This window comes from Chiloscyllium plagiosum, unplaced genomic scaffold, assembly GCF_037043375.1.
Source record: "Chiloscyllium plagiosum isolate Xiang-an unplaced genomic scaffold, Cpla_swu_hap1 HiC_scaffold_20, whole genome shotgun sequence".
NCBI classification, from domain to species: Eukaryota; Metazoa; Chordata; class Chondrichthyes; order Orectolobiformes; family Hemiscylliidae; genus Chiloscyllium; species Chiloscyllium plagiosum.
In genome coordinates this window covers 52,875,378-52,894,123 of record NW_028270158.1, presented here as the reverse complement: position 1 = coordinate 52,894,123, position 18,746 = coordinate 52,875,378, and the positions used below count along the sequence as shown (strand labels likewise).

Here is an 18,746-nt window from a genome sequence, read left to right as displayed (position 1 = left end):
GAGTTGTAGGAGAGGCTGGATAGGGCTGCGACTTCTTTTCCCTGTAACATAGGAGTTTGAGGGGTGACCTTGTGGAGGTGTATAAAAACTTGAGGGATGTAGATCAGGTGAATACTAAGGGTCTTTTCCCTCGGGCAGGGGAGTTCAAAACTAGAGAGCATAAATTTTAAAGGGACCTAAGGGCCAACTTTTTCACAGTGTGATTCATATGTGGAATGAGCATCCAGAGGAAGTGGTAGATGCCAATTCATTTAGAACATTTAAAAGACATTTGAACAGGTACGTGAATAGGAAAGGTTTAGAGGCATATGGACCAAATGCAGGCAGATGGGGCTAATTTAGTTTGGAAGCTTGGTCAGCATGAATGAGTTGGACCAGTGGGTCTGTTTTTTATGCTGTATGTCTCTCTGACTCTATGAATGCCAAGTATTTTCAACAAACTGTAGTTTACATGTTGCTTTAGTTAATTTGCTGAAAATGTCCACAGTGAGAAGACAGTTCAAAGTAGAGCATGATAGAGTAAGGAATTGGTTCCTGATAGATATGTATATTAATACAGCTGTCCAAAGGCTGCCTGATCCATTGTGACCTTCAGCATTTTTCGTTTTCAGTTCAGGTTGCAGCATCTGCAGTAATTTGCTTTTGCCTGATAATCATGGAGCTCTACTCGGTATTCCAATTCAATCTTCTCAAACCTTTTTTAATTCCTCTTTCTTCAGTTGGAAGTAATTGTGCTATCGAATGTTAAAACCATTAAGTTGAATATGGTTTGGTGCCATGGTTCTAGGCAAGAGACCTAAGGGGCAACTTTTTCACGCAGAGGGTGGTATGTGTATGGAATGAGCTGCCAGAGGATGTGGTGGAGACTGGTACAATTGCAACGTTTAAGAGGCATTTGGATGGGTATATAAATAGGAAGGGTTTGGAGGGATGTGGGCCGGTTGCTGGCAGATGGGACTAGATTGGGATGGGATATCTGGTCGGCGTGGACAGGTTGGACCCAAGGGTCTGTTTCCATGCTGTACATCTCTATAACTCTATGACTAATTAAAATGGAACTGAACTAGTGAGACCCAGAAGGATTTTCAGGTTGTGCTGAATTAGGTAACAGCAGTGAGACGACAATAAAGTTTTGCACTCTGGGGCAGTATAGTCAGAAAGTAGACATCAGATTATGCTATCAGTTATCAGTCGCTATTAAATAAGTATCAGGTCATCATCGGATGTGATGGTGTTCTACACTTGAATAGTCTGCTGATGGTCCCAGGCTGATGGGGAGAGAACTCATTGCTAAAGTGACTCAAAACAAACCTCATTTTCCATTTTTTTAACTCTCCCTGAAGTGTTGCATTTATCTTTGCTTCAAATATGTACCCCTTTGATCTGCATTCTGCCAATTGTAAACTGTTCTATGCACAAAAGCTGTTGCGGGGAAAAGAATGATCCTGCCTATCCTCACTTGTAATGACAATTTTGTATCAATATCCACTTAACGGTTAGACATCATAGGATGTAGTCTTTCACTATTCACTCTATTGGAACATTTCATAACTTTTAAAACTTCAGTGCACTTGGTTATTTTGGTGGCAATGATTAATCTCAGTATCTCACTCTTTTTATCTTTTTCCTCCTATTCCCTACACTCAGTTTTGATGGAAAACTTCATGTAAACTGGCAGGTGTAAAAGGAGCAGTTCAGTCACTCTTTGACGTGGTGAGTTAGCAAAAGGAACAATGGCAAAATGAGAGAGAGAGATTTTCAACCAGTGATAGGCACAAACTACAGATTCTGAGGAGAGGAAATAATGCAAGTTAGAAAGGAGAAGTAAATTAATTCAAACACCTTCATATTCTTGAATGTTCAAATCCCTCAACGATGAATATTTTTGAAATGTAAAGATGTAATGTTCCCAAGCAAGATAGTCAGTTTGCACAATGCAGTGTTTCACAGGTATATATGGGGCAGTTCACTTGTTCTCAAAGGTGTTTGTTGAGTGGTAAATGTTGACCTGGAGCGTTCCCTAAGATATTTAAATTATTGCCACAGGACCTTGGTTTAACATCTAATTCAAAAGATGACATCAGGAACAATGCAGAACCCTCGTGCTGCGTTGAAGTGTCAGCCTGCATTATGTGTTTAAAGTATGGAATGGAACCTGAATCTGTAACCTGTAGACCCAAATGTGAAAGTACTACCACTGATTCCAGCTACAACGTGAAAGATGGGATCTTGGTAATATATTTTATACAGTAGAGAAGGGCTGTAGAAAGGGCAGAAGTTATTGTATGGGGTTAGTTAGTTCAGTTGGTAGGGCAGCTAGTTTGCGATAATGTGGTGCCAACAGCATGTTCAATTCTGCACTAGCTGAGGTTATCATGAAGCTCCCACATTCTCCGTCTCTCCCCTCACCTAAGGAATGGAGAACCTCCCGGTAAACCACCATCAGTTGCCTGTCTCTGAGAGGGCAGCCCTATGGTCTGACAGGCCTATAGCGACTTTACCTTTTATTGTGGTATTTTGGCTGATGAGAAATTTACACATGAGCTTCCAAGATATGAAAATACAATTGCTTTGCTCCCAACCAAATTAAATCTGTTGTCCGCAAAGCCTCAACCATCTTTTAAATGGTACCCTGTATCCTTATTCTGGATTAGTGGTGCTGGAAGAGCACAGCAATTCAGGCAGCATCCGAGGACAGGCAAAATTGACGTTTCGGGCAAAAGCCCTTCCTGATGAAGGGCTTTTGCCCGAAACGTCGATTTTGCCTGTCCTCGGATGCTGCCTGAATTGCTGTGCTCTTCCAGCACCACTACTCCAGAATCTGGTTTCCAGCATCTGCAGTCATTGTTTTTACCCTGTATCCTTAGAACTGTAAGAAATCAAAAAGTGACAAGATTTTAAACAAACCTTGGTCTTAACTAAACAAGGGATTCCAGTCTCTTTGAACACATGTACACAGCTGGCGGAAACTCATGTAAGTTTCCAAAAGGAAGCATTTTTTTTCAATAATTAAGATGTTTTATTTCAATGTTCAGGTGAGAGATTTATTATGAGCACAGTCTGGCTATCTTTACTCATTCTATTAGAACAGTTGTGATAGAAGCTGTGATCTGCTATGGTTTTGTGCTGTACAGAAATTTCACTACCTTCTGTCAGCAATGCTAGTTTATTATCAATTTCTCTTTGCTCCAAGAAGGTTGTCAGTTAATTCTCCTGATAATGCTTCTGGAGAAAAACAATTTTGCACTGTGACTCAGCAATAATGAAGGAACATTAAAATATGTCCAAGTTGCTGTCATGTATGTGGATGGTTAGAAACATGGAAAACAGCTTCTGTAGTATTGCCTGCTTCTGCCTTGGTAATTGAGGTTGAGGGTTTAGAGATGCTGCTGCAATAAGATTGATAAGTTGCTGCAGTGCTTCCTGCAGAAGGTATTGAAGGTGAAGTGGCCGTAACCCCAGGTGACCAAAGGGCTGCGCTCCCAGTTGAGAGAGATGACTGGTGATGGTTTAACCTGAAGGTCACCATACCTCAGGCGCGATTGAGAAAGTGGGACCTTCTGGTGACTTCAGCCAGTACAGGAATTGAGCCTGCAATGTTGGCATCACTATGCATCGTAAACTAACCAATGGAGCTAACCGACCCCCACAGTTGGTATTAACCGCAGCCACATTGTTAAGTCAAGGATCAAGTGGATAGTAAGTCGAGCGAGAGACATTCATCAAACTGGTATGAATATTTGCATATTGAAAGTGCTATCATCTGTGAAGGGAAAAATGTTAATGTGCTGGTATATTTACTTTCGTTATCAGAAAATATGAACATTACACAATGATTTGATTATTATCCATCATGAAGATTTGGACTTTGATGGAAGAGCTTTTAACCCCTTTTAAATTTTCCTTTCTTTTTAATTTTTTTTTTCCTGAAGCAGTTGGCCATCATTCATTGGCAAAATTTCACAATGAATGCTGGCAGTCTGTTGCCTCAGGGAGTTGGGTCCTGGGTATGCTATTCCAACAACATCTACAGGATAGTAATTGGGAGTGGCAACCTTGGCTATTTTTTCCCTCCTTAATGAACTCCAACAAAAAGCAACAACAGTACAATTCAAATTTCATCTCTGTGCTTTTGAATATCAACAATTTTGACTAGCATCAGAAAAAAATAAATAAGTATTATGCTTAAGGCCAACACATGAATGTAATTGTTCAGGTCCCTATTTATCGCTCTGTGATTTCCATGTTCTACAAATTCATGTCTGTTCAATGATAACACATTAGGCAAAGATTGAATTACCCTAAAGCGGTTAACCCAGTGGATAGTCGTCTTTGCCAAATTCATATCATAGATTTATATCATAGACAGGTATAGAGGGCTAAATCCAACCATAACACAAGTTACAATACAGTATCAGAATTGAGCTGTGATCTTAATACATACGACAGAGAGAAACATTTTTGCAATAGATTTGCTCATGCCTACTTCAAGACAAGGAAATTTTTCTTAACTGCACCTATTATTTGCAAACTCATGTGTAATCAGTCGCTGAACCAGGTTTGCATTTAAACTGCAAAATGATTTTCCCTTGGAACCACAGCTTTTCATGTTTTGCTGTGAAACCACCAGGTTCATGTGTGCTTGTAGCTCTGCCACTGTGTTTTCAAACGAAACCAATATATTTAGGTGGCACAGTTGTTTTCACATAGTTATGTTTGTTCACAAGCATTTTTAAAGTCAGTTAATAAAGACTACTAGTGAGCACAGTTAGATGTGAAGAACTTGAGGATCCTAACCAGTAGCCCCAATCTCTTTCCTATCTCATGTTGCTTAATTTCTCTGAATTACATCACTAACCCTATCAATAGGAAATGGATCTCTTTTCAGTATCAGCAGTGGACACTGTCAGGCTGAGCTGCTTTTGCTCCAACAGTATATGATTATGTGCCCAAGGGAGGCCCACACATCAAAAGAGCATTCTGTACTATACATATGATATTTCTTCCATTTTTCACATCAGGATCTCTTTGCTTCCCTCAGTGAAACTGCCAATTAATGTTAAATTAATGCTTATCTTCCTTTTGATAAATTCCTTGTGTGTGGTATAACAAAGTAGAGAAAATCATATAGGAGTATGAAGGACCCAGAAAGAATACTTAAAATGCACCTGATCCTCTAAGACTAAAAATAAGTAATCCCATCATTTATATTGCAATATCTAAACAATAACTCAGCTAAACACTATTAAACATAGTGTTAACTTTTCTTTTTGCAATATACATCCCATCTTCGCTGTGTAACAGGAATACAGTTGGCTTCCCATCATTTTACTCCTAAGGACTTCTGTGTTTAAGGCAAGATATGAAGCAAAACCTTGTCTACTTGATCTGCTAGACAGAGTAGTTCTTGTGGCACTCTTTGAAGAAAATAACAAGTTCTGTTTTATGGCTCTGCTGAGAATAGCATGATTTGGAGATGCCGGTGTTGGACTGGGGTGTACAAAGTTAAAAATCTCACAACACCAGGTTATAGTCCAACAGGTTTAATTGGAAGCACACTAGCTTTCGGAGCTCTGCTCCTTCATCATTTGATAGTGGAGGGCTCAATCCTAACACAAAATTTATAGCAAAGATCGTTGCTGTGAAAACTAGTGTGCTTCCAATTAAACTTGTTGGACTATGACCTGGTGTGGTGTGATTTTTAACTGAGAATAGCAGGTTTTCTAAATGTTGTATAAAACAGAGCAGAACTGCCCAAGTATTTTGTCAATTTAGTGCATCCCATAATTCCATGTGTTTCACATATCAAAGAAAGAGCACACATTTATGATGCCTATTTTCAGAATCCATAAGTCATGCACCACCAGTTAATGACCTTTAAACTGTAGTCAGTGTTTAATAGGCAAGCACAAGGCCTCCATAAAACAGGAAAAGTGATGAGCAATCAATCAATTTTTTTTTTAATAGTTAGGAATGAATGTTAGTCATGATGAGGGTGGGAAGCAATTTCTTCTGTTGGGCAGCTGAAAATAAGGGGCCATGGGCAACATAACATAAAAAGTAGAGTTAGGTAGTTTGAGAGTCATGTCAGGAAGCACTTTTCACACAAAACAGTGGAAATGTGGAATACTGTCCCCCAAAAATTTGTCAATTGAAAATTTCAAAACTGAAATTCGTGGACTTCTGTTAAATCTTAGAAACGTAAGAATGTTTCAGAACAGAAAGAGACCCTTCAGCCTAATGTGGCTGTGCAAGACAAAAAAAAGAGCAAAAATAAATTAACAATTAATTTTAGGTTCTACCTTCCACTCCTGGTTGGCAGCCTGTGCCCTCAGTAATTGTCCTCTCAGATAACACAAGTGGGTCTTTGCTTCCTACTCTATCAAAGCCCCCCATAACTTTATAAACCTCACTTAAATCACCCCTCAGCTTCTCAAGACAAATAACACTAGCCTAGAAATCTTTCCTTGTAGCTGTAATTTTTGAGCTCTGGCAATATTCTAACAAATCTGTTAAGCAAAGGTGTTACGAGTTACAGAATCAAGGTAGCTAATGGAGTTAAATCCAGATATTCGCCATTCAATATTTCATCAAATTGGTGAAATATCTGAACAACTCTGTTCCTTAATTCCTTGTAGTCTGGGAGAACTCGCTTCTCTTCAAATAATTTCTTGGGATCTTTTCCATCCATCTGAGTAAGTGGACAAAACCTTGTTTTAGCATCTTGCCTGAATGGCAGGAATTCTGACAATGCAACCCTCCTTCAGTATTGAGATGATGAGTTTACATGTTAGAGTTTGAAAATTACTTAAACTCAACCTTCAGACTCAGAAGAGACTGCCATCAAATAAAACTTTAAACTCTATATAGATCTCCAGTTATAAATAGTTTTTCAGTGTTCCAATTTTTATTAGTTAAGTATTAAGAATGGACATTTATAAGCCTCCAGCACAAAATTCAAACTGGACAAAAACAGGGTATATGAAATACTGGCTTAAATAGATATAGGCTTTATATGTACATCTGGGCATGCCCTGAAATAGCGAACACTTCCACAACTATTTAAAGTATCTCTACTGAGCAATATACTGACCACAAATGAGGATTTTGGTGTATGCACTTCTCCTCGGGCTTAAATTGTGCAATGTATATTGCCATATTATATGCAAGGCCTCTGGAAGATGGAAAATTGCAATAGTCACTTAAAGAGCAATGGTCTCTATAATAGTACTTTCCCTTCTTCCCTTTCGTTCAGTTGGTTTTGCCAATGTATTGTGCAAGACGTTTTTGAGGTCAATCTGAAAGCCCATAGGACATCTAATTGCACTGAGCCCAGAGGCCAACAATGCCTACTATCAAAAGAGGTGCAAGTGACAGATGTTCATCAGTAATCATTGGTTGAAGCTCAGTGTTCCACAACTTTCTGAGACAAACAGATGGAGCTGAAAGATCGCTAACAAATGGGTATGGAATGAATATTTTTAATTTAGTACCTTCAATTTCTTATTTATTATTCATACAGGAAGTAGCTAGCAAATGTTATTGAAAGGCACAATGTGTAATATAAATTTGAACAACTGTCTATTAGAGAAAGTTCATAAAATGTACCATAGCTTTGCATTAAAAGGCTGGTAAGATGGCTGCACTCCTTTTAATGCATTTGTCCATCCAGGCTGGCTTCCTAATTAAACATGCAGATTTCTGATTTCTCACTGTTCATCCACATTCCTTTGGATCAGTGATGTTCATTTACTTGAAGGTTTGCTTTTTGACAAAACTGAAACTAATCGGTAAAACTTGCACTAGAATACTTTTTATCTTGATTTTAAACACGTGTTTTGTATTTGTGAAAAAAATGGTGTTTGAATATTTACCTAGCATGTCTTGAAACCGAAATCAATTTGTTTTGTATTGACTGGTTTCTTTTTATTCTAATGCACTAACCATGTCCTTAATTACAAAGTAATGAATTTATTACTGCAAAGTGTATATCAGTATATTTTTATATCATTTGAAGCTATTTTATGCTGTGAGAGAAAACCAGTACATTGTTGGTGCAGCTCAACGTGCTTAGAATTGTAATCAGGCGAAGGTGGAGTTTCAAATACGGAACCGAAAAACACTCAACACAATTTTAGATGAATCAATGGAATTAAGAAAGCTTCAGGCTGGTGTTCATGATGCTGCTTTTAGTCTTAAAGAACCACTATCTGATGTGCCGTGTTGGTGCATATTGGCCATGATAGTCTCTAGTCTTATTCCCTAGTTTGGGCCAAGTCAGCCAGTCATAGATTCTGAATGCATTTCCTGTGTGCATTCTTCAGGTGTAACTGTATCAGGCCAGAATCCACCCCTAGTCCTAATATCCCTGTTCTTGATGTGCATTTTTATTTGATTATACTTGCGTGGAACACTTGGGGCAATTTTTCTTTACTTAACATGCCACATAAATTTAGGGGGTTATTGTAAGAATGATGCCCCCTGTAAACAAGAAGCTTGTTCAAACTTGCATCTGAGTAAGAATTCCTTGAGTGTGGGAGCAGAGAGCAGCCACACTAGGGGCATTAGATGGAATAATTTTGAACTGGGAAAATGTCTCTGTTAAAATGTTGTGGAAAATCTCCAGTTTTGTTCAAAGACAGTAATTCTGCTTCCTGTTGGAATCTGTTGAAAGATGAAAAATGAAAGATGAAAAATGAAAAATCTCTCGCCATTGTTGCTACAACAGGGAATAGAGAAAAAGAACACTCAGAATGGCAGACTTCAAACTGTAACAGCGTGATATCGAGTCATAGAGATGTACCGCATGAAAACAGAACCTTTGGTCCAACTCATCCATGCTGACCTATATCCTAATCTAATCTAGTCCCATTTGCTAGCACTTGGCCTATATCCCTCGAAAGCCTTCCTATTCATACACCCATCCAGATGCCTTTAAAATGTCGTAATTGTACCAACCTCCACCACTTCCTCTGACAGCTCATTCCATACATGCATCACCCTCTGCCCCTTAGGTCCCTTTTAAATTTTTTCCCCCCTCACCCTAAACTGATGCCCTCTAGTTTTGGATTACCCCACCCCAGGGAAAAGACTTACCCTATCCATGCCCCTCATGATTTTATAAGCCTTTATAAGGTCACCCCTCAGCCTCGAATGCTCCAGGGAAAACAGTCACAACCTATTCAGTCTCTCCCAACAGCTCAAATCCTCCAATCCTGGCAATTTCTTTGTGAATCTATTCTGAACCCTTTCAAGTTTTGCAACGTTTTTCTGACAGGAAGGAGACCAGAATTGCATGCAATATTCCAAACGTTGCCTAACCAATGTTCTGTACAGCTGCAACATGACCTCCCAACTCCTGTACTCAATGCTCTGACCAATAAAGGAAAGCATACCAAACACTGCCTTCGCTAGCCCATGTACCTTTTTTCTTCCATTTTTCTGAAGTGCATTAGCTCTCTTATTTTCTACCTAGATGAATATGGTTTATTTTCTTTCTTTAATCTTTTTCCTCTGTTCTTTCCAGGAAAGTTGCAGGAAGTGTCAGGTGTTGTGGAAGGACCATGCTGGGCTGTCATGTGATCAGGTGGTGGAAAAAGATGAAATCAAATTCAGGACATCATTGTAAGTACCTGGCTGTATTGCCAATTCAAGAAAAATTATCTTGCAATCATCTTAATTGAATATCTTGTTTTTCCATGAATTGATGCTGCAGGAAGAGGAAGTGATTGAAAATGTGCTTGCTTTCTTCGTAAATTTTTGATTTTGAAACTTGAATTTTTGTTTTGAAGAGGACCCTTTCGCAATCATATGCTTAAAATTAGCACAATCCAGAAAAGGAAATGGCGAGAACTCCTAGGTAGCAAAGCAAGAGGAAGGACAAAAGTGAGGGAGAGGCCCACAGGAAATGGAGGAGACAGGGCCAGAGAGGCAAAGGAAGTGAGAAGACCTAAATGGGAATGTATGAGCTTTCTACTGAAGAAGTGGAGTGACTGAGGTTGGGTAGAGTCACATATGAAAAGTATGGAGTAGAGAAAGAGATGGCTGTGGGGCAGAATTCAAAATGAGCATTACATGTATCTGTGGCCATGAAAACATGAGGGGGTCTGATTATTTTGGTAAAATTGATTTAAGCATTTACAGACTTGCAGAAAGAAATAAAAGATTTTTTACCAAACATTAGGATTTTGCTTTTGTAAAGCCACCTAGGACCGAGAAGCAATGACAGCAAAACTGTACATTTGCACTGTGAGGTGCATGAAGCCAACATAATTTAGTTGAATTATCTAAATCCGTTTTGCAATTTATTTCCTCTGCTTTTGAAGTTCTATCTAACTAACTGGTAATATTTTGTGGCTTCATCTGCTATCTTAACCATGTGGCCTGCTTCTGTGTGAGAACTCTCAGAGTAAGATATCCTAATTAGGAGGCATAGAATCAGGCAGTAAAATGCAGGGTATGGGGACAGTGGAAATATGGAGCTCGTTTAAGGAACATATATTGCATGTCTTTGATAGGTATGTCCCTGTCAAGCAAGGAGGAAGTGATAAAGTAAGGGAACTGTGATTTACTAAAGAAATTGTATCTCTTATTAAGCGGAAGAGGGAGGCTTATGTGACGTTGATGCGAGATGGTTCCAATGAGGCGATGGAGAGTTAGAGTAGCTAGAAAGGATTTAAAGACAGAGTTAAGAAGAGCAAAGAGGGGAGATGAGCAGTCTTTGACAGGCAGAATAAAGGAGAATCCTAAAGCTTTCTATAGGTATGTGAGGAATAAAAGGATGACGAGGGTCTGAATAGGGCCTGTCAAAGACAGAAGTGGGAAGTTGTGTGTGGACCCTGTGGAGATCGGAGAGCTGCTAAATGAATATTTCTAATCTGTTTTCACTCAGGAAAAGGAGAATATTGTAGAGGAGAAGAGAGACACAGGCTATTAGAATTGAAAGGATTGAGGTTAGTAAGGAGGAGGTGTTATCAATTCTAGAAAGTGTGAAAGTAAATAAGTCCCCTGGGCCTTAAGGGATTTTTCCAAGATTTCTCTGAGAAGGAGATGGCCGAGCCTTTGGCCTTGATCCTTGAGTCATCATTGACTACAAGTTTCGTACTGGAGGATTGCAAATGTTGTGCCCTTGTTCAAGAAGGGCATTAAAGATGACCCAAGTAATTATCGACCAGTGAGCCTTACGTCTGTTGTCGGAAAGGTTTGGAAAGGATTATAAGAGATAGGATTTATAATCATCTGGCAAGCAACAATTTGATTGGAAGTAGTCAACGTGGATTCATCAAGGGCAGGTCATGTCTCACCAATCTTATTGAACTTTTGAGAAGGTGACCAAGCGTGTGGATGAAGGTAAGGTAGTTGACATGGTGTACATGGACTTCAGCAAAGCCTTTGATAAGGTTCCACATGGTAGGCTACTGGAGAAAATGCGGAGGCATGAGATTGAAGGTGATTTAGCAATTTGTATTAGAAACCGGCTTTCTGTAAGAAGGCAACAAGTGGTGGTTGTTGGAAAATGTTCAACCTGGATTCCCGTTACTAGTGGTGTGCCACAAGGATCTGTTTTGGGACCATTGCTGTTTGTCATTTTTATAAACGACTTGGACACAGGCATAGGTGGATGGGTTAGTAAGTTTGCAGATGATACTAAAGTTGGTGGAGTAGTGGGCAGTGTGGAAGGATGTTGCAGGTTACAGGGAGACTTGGATATACTGCAGAACTGGGCTGAAAGGTGGCAAATGGAGTTCAATGCAGATAAATGTGAGGTGATTCTTTTTGGGAAGAATATAACAGGAAGGCAGAATACTGGATTAATGGAAAGATTCTTGGTAGTGTGGATAAGCAGAGGTATTGTGATGTCCGTATATATCGATCCCTGAAATTGCCACCCAGGTTGATAGTGCTGTTAAGAAGGCATATGGTGTATTAGGTTTTATTGGTAGAGGGATTGAGTTCTGGAGCCGTGATGTCATGCTGCAACTGTAAAAAACGCTAGTGCGGCCTCACTTGGAGTATTGTGTGCAGTTCTGGTCGCCCTATTAGAGGAAGGATGTGGAAGCTTTGGAAAAGGTGTATAGGAGATATACCAGGATGTTGCCTGGTCAGGAGGGAAGGTCTTATGAGCAAAGGCTGAGGGACTTGGGTCTGTTCTCATTGGAGAGAAGGAGGCTAAGAGGGGATTTAATAGAGACATACAAGATGATCAGAGGATTAGATAGGGTAGACAGTGAAAGTCTTTTTCTGAGGTTGATGACGTCAGCTTGTACGAAGGGGCATAGCTTCAAATTGAGGGGTGATAGATTTAAGACAGATGTCAGAGGCAGGTTCTTCACTCAGAGTGGTAAGGGCATAGAATGCCCTACCTGCCACTGTAGTTAACTCAGCCACATTTAAACAGTCCTTGGATAAACATATGGATGATGATGGGATAGTGTGGGATGATGGGCTTAGATTAGTTCACAGGTCGGCACAACATCGAGGGCTGTTCTGCGCTGTATTGTTCTATGTTCTATTGAAAGGGATGCTTCTGAACCAAATCTAGAGCTGCCTTGACCATCCACACACACAGTGCAAACGCTGATCTGGACTTGCGTTTTTCCATCTCTGGCCTAACTATCAATCCAATCCAATGCCCTATGTAAGAGTAGCTCACTAAGCACAGTCAAAAATTGACAGAAACTTTTGCACCATGTGGCCTCGGAATGCATTAGTTGATACCTCTGTCGATGAAGAGCAAGATAATATTATATGCATCAAGCAGTATCATAGGATGCATCCCACCATTGTTTATGTTTATTATTTTTCAACTATCCTGAACATATTGGCAGTGAAGATACAATGAGAGCAATAATAGCTGACCGCTGGCACCTTATGAAAGGTGGTCATTGTTCAGCAATTGGGATATTGTAACCTGGTTCTTACATGTGCACATTCCAGGATAAGTTTCTCCCGCTTTGTGTCCGGGAACAGTGAAGTCAATTGCTATCCCTACTGAGCACAACTCAAACCTCATTTCCATGCTCCAGGTTGCACTTTAGAAAGATCGAGGTGTGATCTGAAGATCAAAGAACTTTGTAATGTTATAGATGATAAAAGGAGCTGTTTCTGTGTTCCTCATAATTTCTGTGCTCAAGTTTAAAAGCAAGTCTGCTTTTGTCACCTTCTGGCTGAAGTATGCCAAAGTTAGGATGCTGAGCAATGTTATTGAAACAAGGGCGATTCCTTTAAACAAGATATATTCTTACCACAATTCATTGCTTAGGCTTTCAGAGCACAATTTAACAATGCTTTAAATCTGCACTTTTGCAGCTATCTGTTCTGCTGTTAAACAACCTCAAACCTGCATTTTGAGAACACCCTTTAATGTTATAACATGTCCCAAAGTGGGAAACAATGCTGTGCCTGACTGGGCTGGCACATTGGAAATCAAGCCCTGCTATTCCTACAGTCACCACAAAAGTTAAAGATTTTAAAAGTTTGTTGAATCCATTTGACAGAAAACACAGACCAGGCTTTTGTACTCAAAGGCGTCAAGATTGGATGATCATGTAGGAAAATGCACCGAGGTAGGAAATCGACCAAGATCTCACCAAATGGCACAGTAGACTTGAGAGGCCATATTGCTATAGTTTGTATGTTCCCAAAGATCTCCTGTGTGGGATTCGACCATTGCACTGTGTATATATTAGCATAGTGCAAGTGCAAACAGCATCAATGGAAACCTGGGAATATTAACTTTTGCCATGAATTTTGCATGCAGTGCTTTTTGAAGTTTGTCATGCGTTATGTCACAGATCACTGTCAAATAACAGCAATGCTGAGAGTTGGAACAGTAAATGAATTAAGAGCATGAGTAGGCCATTTAGTGCCTCAAGGTTTGCTGTGCCCTTTGATAAGTTCATGACTGATCTGATTGTGGCGTCGCCTCTTACTTTCCTGTCTACACCCTATAACTTTTGATTCCCTTTGAATCAAGACTTTATCTAACTCAGCCTTAGAAATATTCAATGATCTATGTGGGAAAAGAATTCTACAGACTAACATTTTTCTGAGAGAAAAATGAACTTCGCATCTCAGTCTTAAATGGGATGCCTGTTAATTTTTTTCTGTTTCAGTATGTGCATAGAAGTTATAATTACCAAGAATCTTGAAATAATAATTTCTAGTATACGACATCAATCAAAAATCGATTACTGATGGTTTGTAGCCTCCTATTTAACTGCTATTTAATTTGTGACAAAATACATTTTTTTTTGTGCCCTGAATTTGGCTGGATATAGTAACATTCAAACCACAGAATGTTCTGGTGTCTGCCAAATTTGCTTTTTGCCTAGGAACGGAACAGGGCCTGTTAGCAAGTTTTAAGAGGTCACTCAGAATAGTTCAAGAGTCACTGCTGAACTGTTACTCAATGTCTCAATGAGAGATGTTGCTGAAGTGCTGCCATTTGCTGGTTCAGACAGTTCTTGCGAAATAGGCCTGTTGGCAATAGAATTCTGTTCCGAGTAGCAGAAGTGCTGAAATTGTGCCATTGATTTGATGCTGGAGTGTAGTCTTGTTGCATGCGGTATTGGGAGAAGAGATTGAGTGATTGGAAAGTGAGCACTTGTTGGCAGCAACTTGTGAGGATCTGGGCGTTCATTCAAGTACAGGTAACTAAGAATGGGGAAGACGGAAACCCACAAATCGCATTTGCAAAGTGCAACTGAGGAATATTTGACCAGAGATTGCTCACATCCCTGTTGGACAGTAACTGAGGCAGTCCATGATGGACTGGTGTTTGAAAGTTAAGGCTAAATATTTGTAAGTGAATAATGGCAAGTATTTGTAAAGGAGACAGAGCTTTCAAAGAATATTTTATGACTCCGTGATCACTCTTGTCTGAGAAGGATGCTGAGAACTCCATGGGATCTGTCTTCATCACATCTGCTTTTTGATGTACCAGTTGACTGTAATTTGCCTGTTTCTCAGATTTACCTTAACTCTGGATGTTAGAGTATAAGATGCATATATAATTGTTTAATTGTTATAACTTTGTGGAAAACTCAAGACTGTGGAATCTTGTTTCAGTATTTTCTTAGTGAGCATCCAGGATCTGAAATATGGTCTGCTTTGAAGAAAATTAATTGGTCCCCAGCCAGATCATAGCATAGTTTATTGGTCATATCTGAAATTGTAACAAAATAAACATGATTCTGAGGCACAAACAGACTCGTGGAAACTAAATAATTTCAATGCTTTCTTTAAAAAGTTTAAAGGTCTGTATTAATCTGAACAAGGAATGTCCACAGTGAAACTGATGTTGTGGAGGAGGAGGAATGAGTCACCCCCCAATGTAGCTTGATACAATGTTTTTAAAGCTTGAGGTTAATGTCATGTGTACCGTATTAGACATGCAAAGTCTCCCTTCACAGTATCTGCAATTGGTGTCTGATTCCAAGCATATAGAGCCAGTCAGTGGAAGAGGGAATTTACTTGTTGGATTCCCGTACTGTAAAAGGTAGAGATATTTTACGTTGTTTCATGTAACTGATAGCTATTGTATTGTGGAATACTGTGTGTCTCCTCTAATGTTACAGTTGGGATTGGATATATCTTGACTAATTCCTCAATCAAATAGTGCAGAATTCTCAGCTAATTCTCTGATGAGAGCATTTTAAATACCTGGTGACAGCATGCCGGTAACAGTTAGAACATTGAGGCGAATTGGAAGGGCCCAATTGGAGTTTAAAGGTTCCACGGGTTGCAAACACTTACTCTACCACACTAAAGAGTAGTTAAAAGCTGTGTGCTGAAGGCAAAATATCATGAAAAAACAAGTGTTGACTTTCTGGGACAGGAAAAAAAAGGCAGAATGCTATGCTAGCACTTGACAAAAGTAGCTTTAAGCTATTGCGTAGACTTTGATTTTGAAACTAAGACTCATAATTTCCATTTGCATATTATGGTAGTGCTAAGTTTAAGTCTGATGCTTGTTACCAATGGAAACTTGCACAATATTGTCAGCCACAAGAGTTACAAAGGTCCGGAAAGTCATTAAACCTTAGTTTAGAATTGTTCGTGGCCAGCTGAAAATATTGTTTCCTAGCTGTGCAGATGCGATAGAAATTTAGGAAGTGTATCTGTCATTTTCCTGAGGACGTTGAGCACCAAATGCTGTGTCCGTCATATGTGGTTTCCTTTTTGACCATCGATGCATCCTGCTCCATAGAAGCAGGAAGAGCCTGCCGCAGTTCACCAGAAGATGCAGTATGAGTCTTTGCAATAGATTGTCTAGAAAGGATGGTTTTGAAATTAGCCTTTAAATACCAATTGGTTTACGTGTTCCATCACAAATGTTTAGTTTTCATATCGTGCAACTGAATCATTTAAATCTTGGTAACAAGAACATGATTCTACTTGTGAATGTAACCAATTAGAAACCAGAACTAGATCTGGATAATTGCACTTCACAAAAGCAAGTATGGGCACATTGGCATCTCCAAGCATACCAGTAAAATGTTTTCTCAGCATGATCCTGGCAACCTTACAAAGCTCAGAAAAGTCTTTATTGCATACATACAAATATGTATGTTGAGATCCCTGGTGCCTACTCTGCCATTTGATGAGATCATGTAGCCTCAATCTGCTTTCCTGCCTACCTCTGAGATTCTTCACTAAATATGGAAATCAAAGGCTATTTACCACCCATTCTTAAAATGTTCAAATACTCTGTTTCCACTGATCCCTGGAAGACCATAAGAGACAGGAGTGGAAGTAAGGCCATTTGGCCCATCGAGTCCACTCCGCCATCAAACATGGCTGACGGGCATTCCAACGCCACTATCATGCACTCTCCTTGCGAGATCAAGAATTTATCAATTTCTGCCTTGAAGATATTTAACATCCTGGTCTCCACTGCACTCCCTGGCAATGAATTCCATGAATAGAGAGTTCCACAGACAGAGAAAAAAATTCCCTTCATCTCTACCTTAAATGAGCACCCCCTTTTAAACTCTGTCCTGTGGTTTCAGTCCCTCCCACAAGGGGAAATATCCTTCCAGCATCGGTGCTGTCAAATCTCCTCAGGACCGATATTTCAATAAGCTCACCTCCTCATTCTTCTAGTGGATACATGTCCAACTATGTAGCACTTCTTCCAATAGATTGTGGGCGGCACGATGGCACAGTGGTTAGCACTGCTGCCTCACAGCGCTAGAGACCCGGGTTCAATTCCCGCCTCAGGCGACTGACTGTGTGGAGTTTGCACGTTCTCCCCGTGTCTGCGTGGGTTTCCTCCCACAGTCCAAAGATGTGCAGGTCAGGTGAATTGGCCATGCTAAATTGCCCGTAGTGTTAGGTAAGGGGTAAATGTAGGGGTATGGGTGGGTTGCGCTTTGGCGGGGCGGTGTGGACTTGTTGGGCCGAAGGGCCTGTTTCCACACTGTAAGTAATCTAATCTAATCTAATCATAACCTCTCATTCCCAGTTGCTCGGTCAATATCCTGTAACCACAGCGTTCTGTGTTTGTCCCTACATCTGACTGCAGTGTTTTGTTATGAAGGTGTCGAGGTGTACTGTACCTTTAAGAGAGTTGAAAAACGAGAAAGAACTGACAAAGCACCGAGTGTTCTAAACAAAGTAAGAATGTAACACTTGGGAAATACATAGCTGCAGATGAGTTGCCACGAAACAAAAACAAATTCAAATTAAGCCAATCAGTTTAAATTATGACCCAAGATACCAAAATCCAATCATTTAAATTTAGTAATTTGATAATATTAAAAACAATGAAACAATCCGATGTTTTGAGGTACAAAACCAGACATTATGAACAGTTAGAAGGAGAACTGCCAAGGGTATCCACAAATATAGACTGCTGATTGAAGAGCTCTCTGAAAGGTACACGTCCATAAGAAGTTTATGCAACAGAGCATTGAAACCAACCTAGAGGAAAATCTGCAGAGAAAGATACAAAGAGAAGATTTGACAGCTAGCTGGTTTTGAAAGTTGAATTTCTTTTATAAGTTTTAATTGGGATGTTTTATCAGACGAGGATTGTAGAGTGGGAGGTGAAAGATAGGTTTAAGAGAAAGGAGTTGTAAATAGTTGTTGATTTTAATATTCTCTGTTGGACTTAAAAAATACATTTGTTTATTTTTACTTTAAAAGTGACCTCTGGGACAGTTCTTTGCCTCTTGAATTTTAACAAATTATGGTGCGAGGTGAACATTTTCTGTGTGGCTGGTTTAAATTAGCAGAGGGGTTTGCCCCGTGTCGTAACAGTTGCAAAAAAGTCGCTACCACTCTCTTCTCCAAGGTAAGGTTCCCAATGGTAGGCTCATTCAGAAGGTCAGGAGGAATGGGATACAAGGGAACTTAGCTGTCTGGATACAGAATTGGCTGGCCAACAGAAGACAGCGAGTGGTAGTAGAAGGAAAATATTCTGCCTGGAAGTCTGTGATGAGTGGTGTTCCACAGGGCTCTGTCCTTGGGCCTCTACTATTTGTAATTTTTATTAATGACTTGGATGAGGAGATTGAAGGATGGGTCAGCAAGTTTGCAGACGACACAAAGGTTGGAGGTGTCGTTGACAGTATAGAGGGCTGCTGTAGGCTGCAGCGGGACATTGACAGGATGCAGAGATGCGCTGAGAGGTGGCGATGGAGTTCAACCTGGATAAATGCGAGGTGATGCATTTTGGAAAGTCGAATTTGAAAGCTGAGTACAGGATTAAGGATAGGATTCTTGGCAGTGTGGAGGAACAG

The 18,746-nt window shown here is 39.9% G+C and overlaps 1 protein-coding gene across 1 annotated transcript in view; it reads left to right on the top strand.

The window, feature by feature from the left end:
- rnf216 (ring finger protein 216) overlaps nucleotides 1-18,746 on the top strand; it is a 229,897-nt gene that overhangs the window by 173,298 nt on the left and 37,853 nt on the right. The window contains exon 14 of the mRNA XM_043711263.2: nucleotides 9,527-9,624. Coding sequence (XP_043567198.2) covers nucleotides 9,527-9,624 — 98 coding nt within the window. The remainder of the gene's footprint in view (nucleotides 1-9,526; nucleotides 9,625-18,746) is intronic.